General features: G+C 27.9%; 2 protein-coding genes across 7 annotated transcripts in view; one reads left to right on the top strand and one right to left on the bottom strand.

Annotated features, from left to right (window-relative positions):
- The first annotated feature begins 247 nt into the window (after nt 1-247).
- Nucleotides 248-3,406, top strand: LOC113549819 (RNA-binding protein FUS-like). Its single transcript, XM_026951291.1, has 2 exons — nt 248-405; nt 2,179-3,406. Exons 1-2 carry the CDS (start codon nt 370-372, stop codon nt 2,752-2,754), a joined length of 612 nt encoding a protein of 203 aa, XP_026807092.1. The 5' UTR covers nt 248-369; the 3' UTR covers nt 2,755-3,406.
- A 1,415-nt stretch (nt 3,407-4,821) lies between these two features.
- Nucleotides 4,822-18,088, bottom strand: part of LOC113549501 (CREB-regulated transcription coactivator 1-like) — a 29,870-nt gene continuing 16,603 nt past the window's right edge. Inside the window, exons 2-14 of one of the 6 annotated variants that reach the window (XM_026950830.1) lie at nt 13,476-13,767; nt 12,036-12,138; nt 11,815-11,974; nt 11,451-11,648; nt 10,552-10,605; nt 10,096-10,338; nt 9,927-10,034; nt 8,146-8,313; nt 7,948-7,956; nt 6,719-6,790; nt 6,382-6,447; nt 6,171-6,309; nt 4,822-5,520 (exon numbers count right to left, since the gene is read on the bottom strand). In XM_026950830.1, coding sequence (XP_026806631.1) covers nt 5,300-5,520; nt 6,171-6,309; nt 6,382-6,447; nt 6,719-6,790; nt 7,948-7,956; nt 8,146-8,313; nt 9,927-10,034; nt 10,096-10,338; nt 10,552-10,605; nt 11,451-11,648; nt 11,815-11,974; nt 12,036-12,138; nt 13,476-13,767 — 1,833 coding nt within the window. In that variant the 3' untranslated portion in view covers nt 4,822-5,299. The remainder of the gene's footprint in view (nt 5,521-6,170; nt 6,310-6,381; nt 6,448-6,718; nt 6,791-7,947; nt 7,957-8,145; nt 8,314-9,926; nt 10,035-10,095; nt 10,339-10,551; nt 10,606-11,450; nt 11,649-11,814; nt 11,975-12,035; nt 12,139-13,475; nt 13,768-18,088) is intronic. The other 5 variants (XM_026950831.1, XM_026950832.1, XM_026950835.1 and 2 more) reach the window with 5 other exon arrangements.

The following is an 18,088-nucleotide window of genomic DNA, read 5'->3' as shown; positions in this document are numbered from 1 at the left end:
TATATATTATATATAATAAGTCGGCGATTTCGTAACGTCGATAGGAATCTGGTTTTATGCCGGGTTTGTTGAACTGCCCAAAAAAAAAAAACCGTCTTCGGCCGCAGGGTCAAGGTTAGTGCGCCTCCTATAAGCCTATGCCTATTATATACACAAAATATGCGTAGGTATAGGCATATGTTATAGCGTGAACGATATATTATATACATAGAGATACTCTCGCTGGCGGATATATAGATATTATACTTGGACATAATTCCGGTAGGTATACCTACTTGGCGTGTGCAGTCCGTGCACTATATAAGCGCGACGATCCGGTGCCTGTGATTTTCTTTCGCCAACAGACTCAATCGCGCAAACTCGTACAAGATGGACAAGACCACCAGAGTGTTCGTCTTTTGCGTCGTGAGTATATTTTACAATATATCTACTTATTTTATTTAGATTATTATTATATTATTAGGTACCTATAGATTATATATACTATACTTCTATACTTACTCCTATTATTCCAAAGATATTTTCCTCTCTCACTCGAAGTATCTAGATATATACTAATTTATCAGGAAGACGGACTAGTACTTAACTGGAGTAATTACATAACAAGTGCTTATTATTTTGTGATTTAAACATTATTATTATAAGATACATTTATGAGAATGTTTGAATTGAAAGGCTCTATAAATAAATAGTCACCTAACTTATTACACTAATGTACTACCTACCTATAAATATTCTTTGAATTCCATCACAAATATGAACGGGTCTTATAGAAATCTTTCCAGCTCCCTGAAGATGAATTGTATGTACCAATGTATCTAACTACCCTCTACATTCTGAACCTCGTTGTCAGTCATCATCGAGGAGAGAATTTCATATGTATATGCTTATAAAAATAAAAAACATGCCTATGCATCTTTAGTATTTTTAATTAGTTTAAATAAGTTAGTCCTGAATCTTATAATTCATTTCAAGCTTTTTGATCCTGAAAATGTTTTTTATTAACATTTGTAGAAAAAATTGCAAATGTTTACAATGTCTATGAATTAAAATATTTAGAAAAAATAATAACATAAACATTTCAAATATCTATGGTTTTTTCAATTTGAAGTTACATCCAAAAACAAAATCAATCTTTCTAAACACTGGTTTTAAGTAAAAATTCTCGGTTTCTTTAATTTTTTGTTGTTACTTTTAAATTTTTAAGGTGTTGTGTATTTTTACTTTCGACACCTAAAGAACTAGAATAAATTTGCTAAACTAGCCTAACTGGAAACCATCCCCACTGTTAAAATTCAAAGCATTTTTACGGTCATAAAAGAAGATGACAGTGAAAATACAATACACACGTCATTGTAAAAATTAATATATTCATCGCTTCGCTAATTTAATCTAAAATAATAATTACGTACTTATATAGGCAAACATTTGAATGAATCTATTTTTAAAAAATCGACTTCTTTAGGATACGACTAGTGTACTCTTCTTTTTCCATTGAAATATAACTTATTAACTTGTACTCCCTTATTTTATCATTTGAACATAACAAGTGTATCAGTAATTTCATTGAAACGTAATTCGTTAACAAAAAAATATATGTTGTGACTTGCGAGACTCAGATATGGAATTTATTTTTCGTTTCGGAACCTACGATCTCGGGAACAGCATTCGCATCACTTCCGCGTCGCTCGTTTATTATGTATATAATAATTTAGGTGCCTAACTACATAGCTAATAATGATTCTATATAGGGCCATGGTATTTCCTCAGGAGACTGCTACAATAACTGCACTCTTTTATGTACCTACCTGTACGGCTACACTTCACCAGTCGATTACTCTTACTTTTTAGTCATATAGACATATGTATAGTAGAGGTTACAGAAAGTTAAGTAGCCTTAAACCAGCATTGTAGACTTAAAGGCAATATTCATAAAATATTATGTTGTTATAAATAAATGGTGATTTAGGAAATAGCTTGTTCTGTAAACGAATGTGGACTGTGTAAACATCTAAAATATTAAATGAATCTATTGATTATTATTGAGTAGGTATATTGAAATACGAATCGGTATATGGTCAATTATTCCTCAAGAGGTTTGGGAGTATTGGAATCGAAACGATGTTATCAACTGCGGCAGTAAATTATATAATGTTTAATTATTTGTGTATCTCGTAGGCTGCTGTAGCTATGATTGCGATCAGCGAAATACCAGTTGGCACAGAAGCGTTTTTAGAGCCATTCGCCAGCCATTTGATAGCGAAAAAAATGATGCTTAAACACGGAGTGGGCGCACCTGCTGCACCGACCGGCCAAACACAGTACATTTATTACGGCGGGCAATATCAACATCAGCCACAGCCGCGGCCGTCACCGCCCCAGCCCCAGCTCAGCGTGAGCTATCCGGCGTACGGTCCTCAAACGTCTAGCTACCCGGCGTACGGCCCTCAAACTGCCAGTTACCCTGCGTACGGACCTCAAACGTCCAGTTACCCCGCGTACGGACCTCAAACGTCTAGTTACCCGGCATACGGTCAACAGACTAATGGCTATTCGGCGTACGCTCAGGCCAGTTTCGGCGGATACAACGAACAGCCCGCGCCCGTTGTCAAACCAGCATCGCTGCCGTCCGGATGTCCACCGGCTAGCCAGCCGAGCACACAGGTCGACTACTCCAACTACGCCGTACACGGTGGACACGGTTACGGCAGCTATGGCAGCAGTAGCAACAACAACGGGGGTTATGGAAAATAATGTATGCGGAAAGACCACAACCGCAATAATAATAATAATAGTAATAGTAATAAAAATACCACCAATGTATTATTGACTATGTAAGTTTAAAGAATTAAAAATTAATTTAATAGTAAAAAAATGACAATGTACAAATAAGGTTTTCATTATTTATCAATCAATTACCTACGTAAAAAAAAAAAAAAAGTACAAGGTAAATTTGACTAGTGTTGTCAATAACTTCTAAGCGTTTCTCAATTGATCTTTGGCACCACGACGTTTGGCGTGTTTCCGAACGAAAACCCTGTGATTCAATTTTAATTTGAAGACATTTTATTTTTATTTATACGTATATCATGTGTACTAAGGGATTTTACTATTTAAAAAACCTAAAGGAAAAATGATCTTAAAATTACCCCATAAAGTCAACAGTCTTATTATTTTCAGAAAAAAACCATCTAAGTGGCAAGACGTTCTTGCACAAGAATACTTCAAATTAAACATTTACTCACAAATTAATGTCTTATTGATTCTTTTGGGGCCAAAATTATACTACCATTTGAGAAACACTGATCTAATTCAATTTAATTATTTTACAATATTTTTCTTTAAGTTTTTAACATTATAAATATATTTTTTTAAGACAATTATAACAAATAAACACTTCATATAATAAAAAATTCACAAAAAAAAAAAAAAAAAAAACAGGATTTAAATTGTATTGATTTTTATTGACTAGTATTTAGTATTTAGTAAGTACAGAAATGAAAACAACTCCATTCATGAAATGTTCAACTAACATAGTTTTTGCACATCAACACTATATAAAACAACAAAATCAAAAAGCTAAGAATTGATTTTGTTTATCTTTTAATGAACAATAAAAATTCCAAATTTACATTAATCCTAAACTTTATTTTTTGAATAATTATAAAAAATTGTAAAACAAGTAAGTAGGGATTCTTATTCATTAAAAATTTTTAACGTTGCTAATTAAATAACTAAATAAAGGATTTAGAACTCTTTTATGTTTGTATTTTTTAGTTATATACTATTTGTAATTGTTCGAATAATTTTGTAATAATGTTGCATCTTGTTCGAAATATTAATTATTTAGGATATATATAAAGCTATAATTTTAAAATGTGAATGGTAGTTTAATGTTTCAATACAAATGATATATATTTTATTTATGATCTTTATACATAAAATATGTAATAATAAATATTATAAGTAAGACATTACAGAGTTCCAAATACTTTACCTAACCAATTAACATAATAAATATGTACAATCATGTTGTACAAATATTTACAAATGATAACTAAGTATTTATTTATTTTTATTCTAAAATAAATCTATTGAAATAAGAGCAAAGTTAAAAATTTATGAATAACATTACTAAGTCTTTAGTAAAGAAATATATTATTACTCGATTTGCTGGGAAAAATATACATGGTTTATAAACCGAAAGAAAATATAATTTTAAATAAAGAACAAATTTACCTAAATTTATTCTATAACATCCAATATTTTTAATTAAATTTGAGATTTAATATTTTTCTCATATATAAGATACATATTACACATATATATATATAACTATACATATGTTATATATATATATTATATATATATATAATGATAATTGTTTTTCATTAATTTCAACATTCATTTTGAGTAAAATTTTAAAAAATAAAAATTAAAAGGCACATTTAAACGAACACAATTATAAACACGCATACCAAATTTGCCATGGAAAGGCTTAAACAAATTATTACACGCACACACATATATTATATTATATACATACTTAAATACATACATACATACATGTAATATATATATGTATATATATTTGTGTGCATATTTATGTATAATATAATATAGATATATGTATGTTGTATGTATGTATGTATGTATGTATGTATGTATGTATATATGTATGTACACATAGAATAATATTAATAAAAATACATCTAACACGAGATCTTTTAATTTAATTGAACATTGTCTTTTAATTTTAAAATTTAATATTTTATTAATAAAAAAAAAAAAAAATTATATTACAAAAACAATTAAGGGTGGGAGAGGGAACTTATTAACATTATATTATAATTAAGTATTAAATATATACTGTATAAAAAATACATATTTGTCATATTAATCTTACAATATATGCACCATAGGTTCTAAAATTGTGATTCGGCAGCTAAGGATATTTAAATTTGTGCAGTACATTATTATAATATAATTATAAAAAAATCCAGAAATATGAAAAAGGTATAATATTAATTATAAAATGCAATGATGATTAGAATATCGGATGGTAACTACATAAAAAACAATACAAATTTAATGTAATAAGAAAAAAGTATAAATTTAAGTCTTTGGCACTGAAAAAAGAAAATAGCAAGAAAAAAAATTACAACAGCTTAGTTATAATCAAAATGTTCTGGCACTTTTGTGTAATAAAAATAATAACTATTACTATCCAATTCTAAGGATATATATTATCAATTAATCACAGATAAAAAAAAAGAATAAAAAATGTCAATATAATAAGTTACATTTGAAAGTGACGATTGTGATCATTGTTAGATGATTCATCATTGATTGGTTCAGCTAACATTTGTAAATGTTCCAAGTGATCTAGGTCAATTTGATCAACCAGACCCTGCCTAATGCTTTCTTCAGTGGTGAAGAAATCGGCATCAAATGCATTTGTGGAATTTAATTCTTTCACAAAATCATTTTGGTTATCTAATTGATCTCCATTAGAAAAATCTACATAAAACAAATGCAAAATATATTAATTTATTTAAAATATAGTGATATATTACTTTAACAGTTTTTAGTTTCAAATTAATTTATCAATTACTGATGTAAAATAAAGAAATTACAGTATAAACTGTGAAAGTTTTTTTTGATTATACTCTATTTAAAATGAGTGTAGACTTCAGCTACAACCAGTTTTTGTTGGGCGGCAATCAGACATTACTCATTTGTCAACCCCACAGAGATAACTATCTCTTAAAATAACTTTAATAGAGTATATTTGATCATGTATTTTTTTGCTATTATTTGATAAGCTAGTGTTAAACTGTAATATTTTTTTTTGTTGACGCTAGGAATTTATTTTTATAGCTAACTATTTTACTATGTGATAGATATTTGTGCTACTAATGCAAACCTTATTAATTACTTGGTTAATTTAATTCTACATATTAAAAGTCAGAAATATAGTTGAACATACAAGAGTGAAACTACACAGTGAGTTAGAATCTAATATTAAAGATATTTAAGTTCTATATTAGGTATATTTATTATTATTTTTTTATTAATCCAATAAATAATTGAAATAATTTAATTATTTGAGATAAACTTCACTAAAAATCTGAGTCTAAGTAAAGAATATTAATAATACAAATAATTACCTGTAAGTATTATGTCAGGAATACTGGAAGGAGTATTAGGTGTTGTATGAGTCTGGTTGGGAAATTGAAGAGACTGGGATGGCGAAGTGCTAAAATATCCCATATCAGCTGTCATTTCTGAATTTACATAGTCTTCAGTCTAAAAAATAATAAATAAGTATCCAGGCTAATAATAATATACATAAATTTATAAATATATGTACTGAATTACCTGTTGCAAGTATGTGTTAGTCGGAGAACCCATGTACTCCAATCCTGTGGATACAGGACTATCAAGCTAATCAAAAACAAATAAATAAAACAACTAAGTTCAATTTGTTTTTAAATAGGATTTCAGTAACTGTAAAATAATTTATATAATTATCAATAGACATGCAGTTATCTAAGATGAAAATTAGTATATAACAATATATATACAATAGATATAAAATTTACCTACTACAACAACCCTTATTTTTTGTTATTGATAAGTAACTAGAAAATATAATGTGTACCATATAACTATATTATAAGGTATACATTTTACAATCTATTTTTGACCATTTTACCTGGATTTGGGCAGTTATCCAAGCTGATGGATTTGAATCTTTTAGCGATTGCATCACCTGATTCCAGTCCAGCTTTATGATAGCGGAACCAAAATACAATTAACTGTTTGATATTTAAATTAAAGCAATTCTAATGGTATTTGAATACAAATTTTAATATTGTGCATTTATTTCATAATTGTTACATAAGAACATATTTAAATTAAATTATTTTTATTTTTTAACTTTTTGAATTTTAGTAATTCACAAAATAAATATTGACAGATGAAAATATATATTTCCATCCATTAAGCTATTAATATAAATATTAATTTATAATTTATAAATCAATAAAATATTTAAGGTAAAAGATTATTAGTCAGATCACACATGCACTCAACCAAAAATTGTACTAAGCAAAGTTAACTTCAATTAAAGACTAATATGGACCAGGACCTATCAGATATATATCAATAAATTTACATTAAATCCCTGTCTTTAAATACTTTTTTTTTAGTTAATATCAAAATCAACATTCTAAACAAAACTAACTAAACAAGCTCTTGTTAAAACAAATTTGAGCTTAAAGAATCTAAATAAAGGGTCTGCTAAGAAATCAAACTTAAATAAATAATAAATAACTTTTTAATAACTAATTTATATATCAAATTAAACCTTAAAATCACGACCCTAAAGAAATCCAACTTAAATATGAAAACAGTAATTACAATATAATCTTATAGTAATTATAATAAAGCTTTTTCTGATCAAATATACTATTGTAAAATCTTTTCACCGATCTTTGACAACCCCTATTTCCGAAATACTATATGTATATAAAGAATGGTACAGTGGGACTATTATCCCTTGACCCAAAATATAGTGTGTCAGCCAATAAGGATTACTTTTCCACAAGATATTTACCAATTACAATTACTAACTTTTGAACCTATTATATGATTTTTGTCCAAAATATTTACTAAAAAATCTAAAAGAAATGTACTATAAAATTCAAGATTGAACTTGTCAGAATCAATAGGTATTACATTGTATTGAACATTCAAAATAAAACAAAACACAAAATTTGAAAACTAATTATATTAATAAACTTAGATCTAGACTTTGGGATTTAGAGTTATTACTTATTAGTTATTTTTAACAAAAAAATATGACCACTGGTAACAACCATTTTTGTAACATATTTTAAGTTGATTATAAGAAGGAAAAACATTTTTTTTTTTTTTACTTACCATCATATCCTTTATTATTATAAGCATAAACCGAAATAAATTATAATCAATTAACAAATTTAAATTCTTCATCAGTAGTTTAAAAACAACTGTTTTAGAATATTTAGATAATTTATTTGATTTATATCATATAAAAATACTTATGGTTTGTTAATACTAAATAGCTACTGCATAAAATATTTTAATTTAGTGGCTTACCATAGAGAAATTTTCAAAATGGTGTTGAAGATTGTTGGTTTGTGTCAGATTTGTATAAAAATCTTTTTGCGTTTGATAGTTTTGATGTTGATTAGTGCTACTAACAGAAGAATTACTAGGTGAGGATGGGCTCTGCGGACTTCCACATAATGGACTGGAACTTCCATACTAAAATAATAAAAACTTATTATATAATATACACAATATACATGATATAAATAATTATTAGTATAAATATAAATTCTACAAATGCTTATTTACATATAACATAGTTATGTTATAAAATAATTTAAAATAAATTAATTCAGGTATCAGTAAAGTGCACTTGGAATTTCATAGTTGTAATTTACAATTGATAATTATGTTTGATTTTAAAAATGTAGCTTGGGTCACATTCTAGACCTTTGAGAATCATAGGTAGACTGTATGGAGTAGGTTGGTAGTAATCATTGGTCTATCATATAATATAATTGGTCATAAACTCATAGCTATAAGCAAGCATTTTCTTGAGTAACAATATGTAAAAACTAAAGAAATAATAGAACTACCCACTGAGAATATTTATGATAGGAATGCGTGAATTTATAGTTAATAATGATAATAATGATATTAGATATTAAAGTGATACTAAGAAATAACAATGTTGGTAAGTAGAATATCTAAAGAAAAAATGCATATAGTGCGTCTCAAGATTTAATTGATAGGGCTTTATTCAACTAAAACTAAATTTTATGGGGGCCTTGCTTGCTTAATTTTATTGTGTTATAACCATATCTAGGTAAAAAAAAACTACAAACAAAATATCCTAATTTAAAAATTTAGTAAAATGTTTTTATAAATAAACACAAACAATTTAAAATGTTGATAAGCCCAAATAATATAACTTTATTTTAATTTACATTTTCTAATAAAAATTAGCTCAAATATTATCTAATAATATATATATATATATATATATAATAATATAAAATAAGCAGAGAGAATATTTTTTTTTTAAATAAAAAGATACACAAATTTTGTGATTTGAAATTTGCATTTAGAAATTTCTCCCTAATTGAGCTAATTAGAAAGCTATAATAGTAAAAAAATTAAAATATGTGACATGAAAATGCAGCAGACAAAACTAAAGTTATAAATTGAGTACTATTGGACCACCGCAGATAAAAAATAAATTAAAACATCTCTGTGAGAAAAAAATTGATGGTAGTATTCCATAGTCTTTAAACGCTATTCTTAATGTTAACGATTTATATCATCGAATTATTTTATAAAAAAAAAACAAAAATTTTTAGAAAATAGTTCAACTAGTTCACTAATATCTAATTTACATAATTTAATTATTTTACACTTTAACTCATATTTTATTTTATAGTCTTACTATAACCACAAATGTTTGTGAAGCAAATTTTGCGATATTATTGCTATTAATTTAATTAATTTTACTTTTAGTAATACATTATATCATGTTGAATTAATTTTTTAATTTAATATCTGAGCTAATTTTAGTAGAAAATAAAGTCTGTACAAATCTGGATACTTTGACCGATTACCATATATATCGTTAAAACAAAAATTTTGTTTATCATTATATTACTCTGTTTTAAATAGAATAAGACATTCTGAAAATTAAAGCTGAACTATAAAAACCCAAAAAATTGAGTTAAACTTGGAATATACACTCCTAAGAGTCTAAGACACTAAATAATTTAGTTAAGTTTAATACTTAAATATTAAACTTTATATATTACTTACCTAAACTAAAAAAATAATAATACACATACTTGAATTGTAAGTCCTGGAGATGATTGTGGACTTGGCCTGTTGGATTGTTGATTTCTATATGATCCTAAAGTGTTTATATTGTTAAGTTGGGAATTTCCTATGTTTAACTGAAATTATAACAGAAATAGTATTATATTATATGTTAATTGTATTGACATGATAACTTACATGCGAGGAATTTATTTCAGTTTGGCCATTAACAATACCACACGACTGGTGAGTTTGTTGTTGTGCTGGTGACAATGGAATATGCTGATACATAACTGTTTGTACAGGGTTCATTTTTATGCCATTGATTTGGCCAGTCACACAGTTCATATTTGAATTTTGACCTAATATTTGCATTTTTATGTTATTATTGCAGTTCTCTCCAGAATTACCATTTCCTGGACTATTGTCAACAGTAAATCCCTATAAGAAACAAGTTTATAAAATTAATCATACTAAACACATTTTTAAATGTGCATAAATTGTTCTGTCTATTATTGTGCAAATACAGGCAGTCATTTTAAGTTTGTAAGCAAAACAAATAATATAAACAAACATATATGATACACAAAAAAGGTACTAGGTATATATTGTATAAAAGAAAAAATTAAATTAATTAAATTGCGTGCAACTAACCTTACATGTGCGTTGTAACCTATGGTTCATAAAGTAAGGAACACTAAGGTGATTCTGCAATCATATCAAGGTACTTAAAATAAATAATCAAATATCTAAATAATACTTAATAGATAAAAGAAAAATTAGTTGCAAAGCAAAAACTTACGCTTATTATATTTTATATAACTGTCAGGATGTCAGCACATTATTTGATTTTTTTCTCAACTCATGCACAACATAGCAAATTTACATTTACTATAACTGACTTTGTGTTGTTAAATTTAAAATTGGGGTGAATTGATCTATCATCAAATATAAACCTAAGGTCATTATATGTCTTCTTAAGTTGGATGTTAACAATATTTCAATAATAAAGAGAGATTGTAACATTTTACATATTCATAGCTCGTATTAAAATTGAAATATTGTTGAAAACCAACATTTTATAGGTAATATCCTTAACTTTAAGTTTTGATAATAGGTAAATTTACTTTAATATTATAACTAACATAAGATTAGTTAAGTACAAATTGTCTATGTGCTGTGTTGGGTTAGAGAGAAAACAAATAGTGTGTTAACATCCTCTTCAATAAATGGTGCAAAATTGATAAAATGTTGTAAAACCATGCATTAAAAAAAAAAAAAAAACTAGCAATAACCATTGGAAAAAAAAATTATGAAATTTAAGGACAAGATACATTTTTGTATATATGAACTATAAATAACTCTAATTTTGAAAAACAAAGAGAAATAAAACGAATAAATACTTTTTATAAATATTTGGTAAGGTTTAAATGCATTAATTGCGTATATTACATTTTGGCTACAAGAAATAACTAAAGCAATCAATCTACAAAACAGAAAATGAAAAATGTCATAAAATCTATTCGGGATGAAATTTTCTGAAGAAAACTCACTGGTAACACAATGTCACAAGTGACCAAGGTAGTTTGATTAGGAGAATCAGGTGGTGGTGAACTTGTAAATGAAAACCGTGTAGGTGGTGTACGGCTGTTAATTGATACTGGGGATAGGACACTTGGACTCTGGCTCGGAGTACCTTGAGAGCCTTGAGAACCTTGTGGACTACAACCATCTGTTGTTAGTGGACTCTGCTGAAACAACCATCTAATCTAGTCACATACTATCAAGGAATTCGGTTTTCCTTAATTTATGTATTTAAAGATCTAAATTGTTAATTTTATATGGATGTAGTTAGTATTAAATATGCTAAAAAGGAAATAAAAAGAACAAACAATAATAGTATAATATTGATCTTACGTTGCTATTATAAGGAGATGATAAGTTATACTGGTCATCCTGATCAAGAGGAGCATGGATTGGCTGAGAAAACTGAAAGTTAGTGAGGTCTGGTAATGAACCAGTATTGTTACCAATAGGTATTTGAACAACGCCTGGTTCTTGTTGAGTAGTAAAAACGCTGGAAAAATTCATAGTAAAAATGTGATCTATTCCCGATAGATTAAAAAATAATGCCTTACTGAATTCCAGGAACTCTAGGTACGTCACAGCAAGACCTAGGTCTTTTATCCGGCGATGTTGATAAGTACCTTTTCTTATCATACTGCTGATTATCAATTAACGCTAAATAAAACAAAATTTAAAAGTATTAGTGAATTTATTATTAAGAGTAAAAAGTCAGTCTCGCGGTAAAATTGTCCATTATAGATACTTAAATAACTTTCATATTTAAAAAGTGAAAAAAATTAGTTTTTTTTTGTTTATATTGTGTATATTTCTAGTTTCTACGTTCACTAACGTCAATTTTTAATTTTTATACGAAATTCGAATACATAAACCCTTAATTATATACTGAGAAAGTCAATAAATTTTATATTGGCATAATTGTTTGTAATACTTGAAAGGTTAATTCTTATACGTATGTATATTACTCATCACTATAGAAAAGTAATGTGCTGTTTGATGCCCTATTCGATGTGTGTTTTCTCATTCAATCGAAAATAAATTATACTGTACATATGTATTTTAAGAAATTTTAAAAGCTTAAAAGATTTTTTCTACCTATTTACTACTTCATTATGAGATCTTATCTCTCAGAACATCACTTTCAAATGTACACACTTTGAAATATTAGCTATTAACTCCGGTGTTTCTTATGGCGGAATTTTATCCCGTATAATATACAACATTTTTATTTCTAATTAATAAATCACTCTTAATACACGAATAGTTAATTACGCTGATGGCGAAACAATATTTCCATTAACAACGATCCTCTCACTTTCTTAATAAATCTGCAAAATCATCTTGACTGTATGGAAAATTGGTTTACTAAGCCGAGTTTTAAATTTAATCAAAACTAATTGAGATTCGCCTCATATACTAATCACTATAATGTACATTTTTTATACAGTATTTGAATTTCCACGGGAATGCATTCCCTATACTGACTATACTCTCTCGATGTTAAATATTTTGGTCTAAAAATTTAACAAAAAACAACGTAGGCTCACTATGTTTATTGTTATGCCAGGGGCGGATCCAGACTAAGATAACAGAGGGGGGGGCGATTTTTAAAGGGCACACATTAATTTTGATAAAGTATTTATTTAGGTACATACATATGTTACTTTCCTTAGTATCTTACAGAACAAAAAAAATATTTTTTTATAGTAGATAATAGTAATAACAAAATATATCACTATAATTTTGTTATCTTTGAAGTATAATTACGTCAAAAATTAAAATCAAGGACTTAAACTATTTTTTTTTGAGAGAACGGGGGGGGGAGGGGGCGATCGCCCAATCGCCCCCTTCTGGATCCGCCACTGTGTTATGCCATGTTAGTTACTTTTAGCGTATATTCATACGGTATTAAACAATACAGATTATATACATTATACGTATTATATATCATTTATACGTAAAAATAAAGATAGTAACATAATCCAAGTGCTTACTTCTGCGCTGAGATCCAGGACTGTGTAAATGAGCCAATGATTCAGTAGAACTGCTTTGCGACACACTCTGATGTAAAGCTGAATCTGAATGAGTACGCCTCCAGCTGGTATCAGGAGGAGGAGGTGATAAATAAGGACCGCTAGAGTAGGGTGACTTATCAGATGATCGTTTTTCTGATCGCATTGGACCTACTGAACCAACACTACGGCCACGCTCTCTGTAACCGACTGATCGACCTCGGATTTGTTGGTTTGGATTAACAACCACTTCTTCACAACCATTAGCCATCAACTGTAAGTAATGTATTATATAATTATTATTATTATAATTATAATAATTTATAAAAAATAATGTAAAGGAAGAAAGGAAAGAAAGAAGTGTAGTAAATTATTTTTGAAACATTTTAGCTTATTCGCGGTCAGTATTAGCAATATTGAGTATGGAATTAGCAATGTTAACATATAGTATAACTTTGTCCAGATTTCAGATTTTCATAATTTTTCGTAAGTGTGTATATATTAAGTATTTGGCCAGTGGGTCTATATTTAGATTTAATACGCAATTTGAACATAAAAATTATTGATAACTAAGAGAATTTACTAAGTAATAAGTAATAATGATCACGATTGAAGTTAAGCTTCCTATTAACATTTTAATAATTTGTTTTTGAGAGATAAGTTAAGTTAGATTACTTAGTGAAAATGTAAGTTTTGTATTAGTTATTTTATTAAATATCTTAATGTAAATGCATATTTCCATTAACTGATGTTCAATAATAATTTTAATGACACTAGTCATTAATCGTACTTAATTATTTTTTATTTAATAATACGTTTAATTACTAAGTAAATTATATTATATTTAAGTACATTAAATTAATAACGTTTTAAAGTTTTATCAATGGTTATTTATCTCATTTTATATGACAATTGACAAGGGTAAATAGTAATATACAGGCGGGTACGTTTTATGTTGAAATTATATACTTGAAAATGGTATTCTGTGCGTGTACACTACATATAGACTATAATGATAATAAAAAAAACAACAAAAATATTAAAATATAAATTTATTACGCTTAATTAATAAATATCCAATTATGGTGCAAAAACGTTAAACTATTATTTTAATAAATACCTTAAAATATATATACATACTTATAAATTATAAGCTATAATAAAGATAATTTTGTCTAAATAAAAGCTCATCTGATTATAAATATTGCACTAAAAAAGTGCATATTCAAAATACGTAGCTTATGACATTATATGATGTTTATATTGGCATTATACCAAATAGAATTAATCAGCACCGTGTTAAGTTATTTGGAGGCGAAGAGAAAACTTTAGCAAGCGCACTTTACCACCCTATCAGAATGAATAGGATTATGAGGGATAAACCTCCAAATCAGAAAAAGTGGCTCTATAATCTATACATAATGCATTATGTATTAATGTAGTAGACAGTAGTGTAGTAATAGTCAATAAAAAAAAAAATAATTATATAATTCTCCACCTCGAACTTTTTTCTACCTGTACCAAAACTCTTCTTATTTTCATTTATAAACTGCTATATTAAAATATGTTAGAATGATACTTTATAAACGTCATTATTATTATAAACTAGGTAAGAACTATCACTGATTTTGGCGCGGTATCTTAGTTAGGTAATACAATAATTACACTAATCAACGTAATATTTACATTATTTTTGATATTTTATTTTGTTATTTGAATGGATTAAACGATTTAATAGAAATTATCTATTAACACAGTATTTCTAAAGTAAATTACATTGGCCAAAACCAACAAGGAATAGTATTTCTATTTATTTATCTAAATATTTACGTTAGTTGTAAAAGCGATATACAGCCACACAGGTGTATCATTACTACACCACAACCTCTATTTTAGTGAGCAGTACGTATATGCAAATGTATAGTAAAAATTACAAAAAATATGTAGCTTTCATTATAAATAAATAATAAATATTATAAAATTGTATAAAAATTGTTTATAATTTCGTAATTTCAGACACATCATATAAGCTTAGTTAATAAATAGAAAAACGATGCAGGGTGATTTTTTTTTAAACAATTGCTAGCTGTTGCATTAGTCGCGGATCTAAAATCACAATGTTTTTATATAGTTTTTGAAGTAGTATGACCAAGGAACTACTATGATATAAATTTATTATAATAATAAAAACATTCTAATAACTATGTACTTACTATAATTTAAAGTCGAGCAACGAGAATATAAATTTAAAGTTTGAATAGAAAAATAAATCGCGAAATCCGTAAATATGTTTTCTAATTAATATTTTATAAATTCATTTAAAATAAATCCAATTTAATTTTCACAATTGTTCTTTGTTATTACGCAACCGGTATTATGAGACGTTCTAAGGATTAAACTGTCAATTTTAAATAATGAAATCAGTACGTTGCGTATACACTTGCAATCTGCAAAGAAGGGTTAAGGGGTTACCTAGATTTATTTTGTTTTATTCCCAACACACACTATAGTAATCAAAGTAAATTTGTACACTCAAGTGGCTATCTATATCACGTTTTAAATACAAATTCGCAACATTAATTCAGATTTTATATATTTTTAGCGCTGATTAAATTTTAATAGAATTGACAAAACCAATCCCAACATAAATTGAGATGTTATTATAAGGCATATAAAGTACAACTTTCTAATTCATAGTCTTAAATATTTTTTGCTAGATTAAGTTCACATTAGAAAATATTAAACTTGAGTTTTGGAATTTTATACAGTTTTATCATGAATACTAGGTTTATAAATGTATCTATTATGATTAAATATAGCATATACTATTATAACTTACATGCCATATAGATTATAATACATATACTTTTATTAGTTTTATTTTAATTGTATAATTCGCTATTTTAAAGTAGTAACAACTGGTTCAAACCATAGAAAATAAAACTAAGGTATTGGTATGGTGGTTAATTAAAATTATTATAGTGTTCAAACGTATTTTCGTACTAAAAAAAAAAATTAAAACGAAAATATATTCATCAATTGCTTGCCATCAACAATGATGTATAATAAAACCTTTTTTAAAAAAAAATAAAAAGCTGTTACGAAGTCACTTATAATTTATTTAATCTTGAGTATTTTGACGTTTTTGGAGTGACAAGAATTTTTTTTAGAAAAGATCGTAAGATAATAGGTTGATAAAAATCTTTTATTTTCAGATGAAAACCAAGAAATCACTTCATGTATGTGAAGTTAACCCCTCCACTTTATACTAACTACACCAAAGTTGTACAACGTAATTTATAAGTAATCGTAAGTTGGTTGTCCGGTATAATTTAGACAAAGTAGGGGGATGGGCTCATTTCACACACACATCATCACTTCTGCCACATACCAAACAATTTCCGTAGGTACCGATGCATACTAATATAATATTATATACATATTGAGACGATATTTTATTTTCACGTGACGAGGTATAGGTATAGACTATTACTATACATAACTTAATATTATTTTATAATAATAATAATAATAATGTAATATATTTGTTTAAAAAGTTTATTCCTTTATTAACATAAGGTAACCGAGTTTTATAGTTTAACACGCATCAAAATTATTATTATAATATACGTACATTAAAATATATTAATTAATAAATTATATTATGTCGATCGCCGATAATTATTTAATATTTTGTTTTTTTTTTTTGTGGTATTTATTTTAGGTATCACGAATCCGTCGGCGGCGCGTAAAATCGGTGGCGGTGGTGGAGTAGGCGGGTTTCGCGTGCGTCGCGTCCCTTGCGATATTGATTGTGGTGTAGGCAAGCAAAGTTGCGTTCTATGCGGACGCGTGATCACAAGTAGGTCATCCACCGCCGCCGTCGCGATTACCGAACAGACCTGTGTGATGCGTGCGTGCGTGCGTGCGCGCGCGTGTCGCCACAGCCGCTCACACTGCCGACGGGCGCGCGCGCGCGAATGCTGTCCGTCTCCGTCGCCGTCTCCGCAGAAAATGCACCGACGGCGGCACTCCGGAAGTAGGGCACCGCGGGCCACGTGCCAACGCGCGGAAACGGTGCCGGTTAGAGGAAGGACGAAAAACAAACTAGCGGGGAAAAAAAATAAAATAAAACCTACCAGGCCTGTTCCCTCCGTATTAGCGATTTCTTTCGGGATAAATACGTTTGGCGAGATAACGCCGTGTAGCCATTATTTCGAACGCATAATTTTTTTTAATAAATTGTATAGTACGCATTGCGTAACAACTTTACTAACAACAATGATTGGTAGGAAATGTATTACGCGCAAACATGAACGACGACGCGGACGTACGTACGAGCGATCTATTAGAATATATTGTTATGTACGCGACTATGACGTTATGTTTATTGTTGTTGTTGTTGTTGCAAAAAGAATAAGCGTTACACCTACCCTGTTATACAAGACGCGCGTGCCCCGGACGGAATTCGCGCTCGTCGTTCACAAATAATGAACGTTTTCTCCGCCGGATTGATATACTATTATAACACAATATTATTAATTGCGACTTATTTTAATATTATTGATTATATTTTTACTGTTACGTTATTGTTA

This window comes from Rhopalosiphum maidis, chromosome 1 (assembly GCF_003676215.2).
Source record: "Rhopalosiphum maidis isolate BTI-1 chromosome 1, ASM367621v3, whole genome shotgun sequence".
In the NCBI taxonomy this organism is placed as follows: Eukaryota; Metazoa; Arthropoda; class Insecta; order Hemiptera; family Aphididae; genus Rhopalosiphum; species Rhopalosiphum maidis.
The sequence above is the reverse complement of the archived record's forward strand: the minus strand, read 5'-3'. Positions and strand labels throughout refer to the sequence as shown.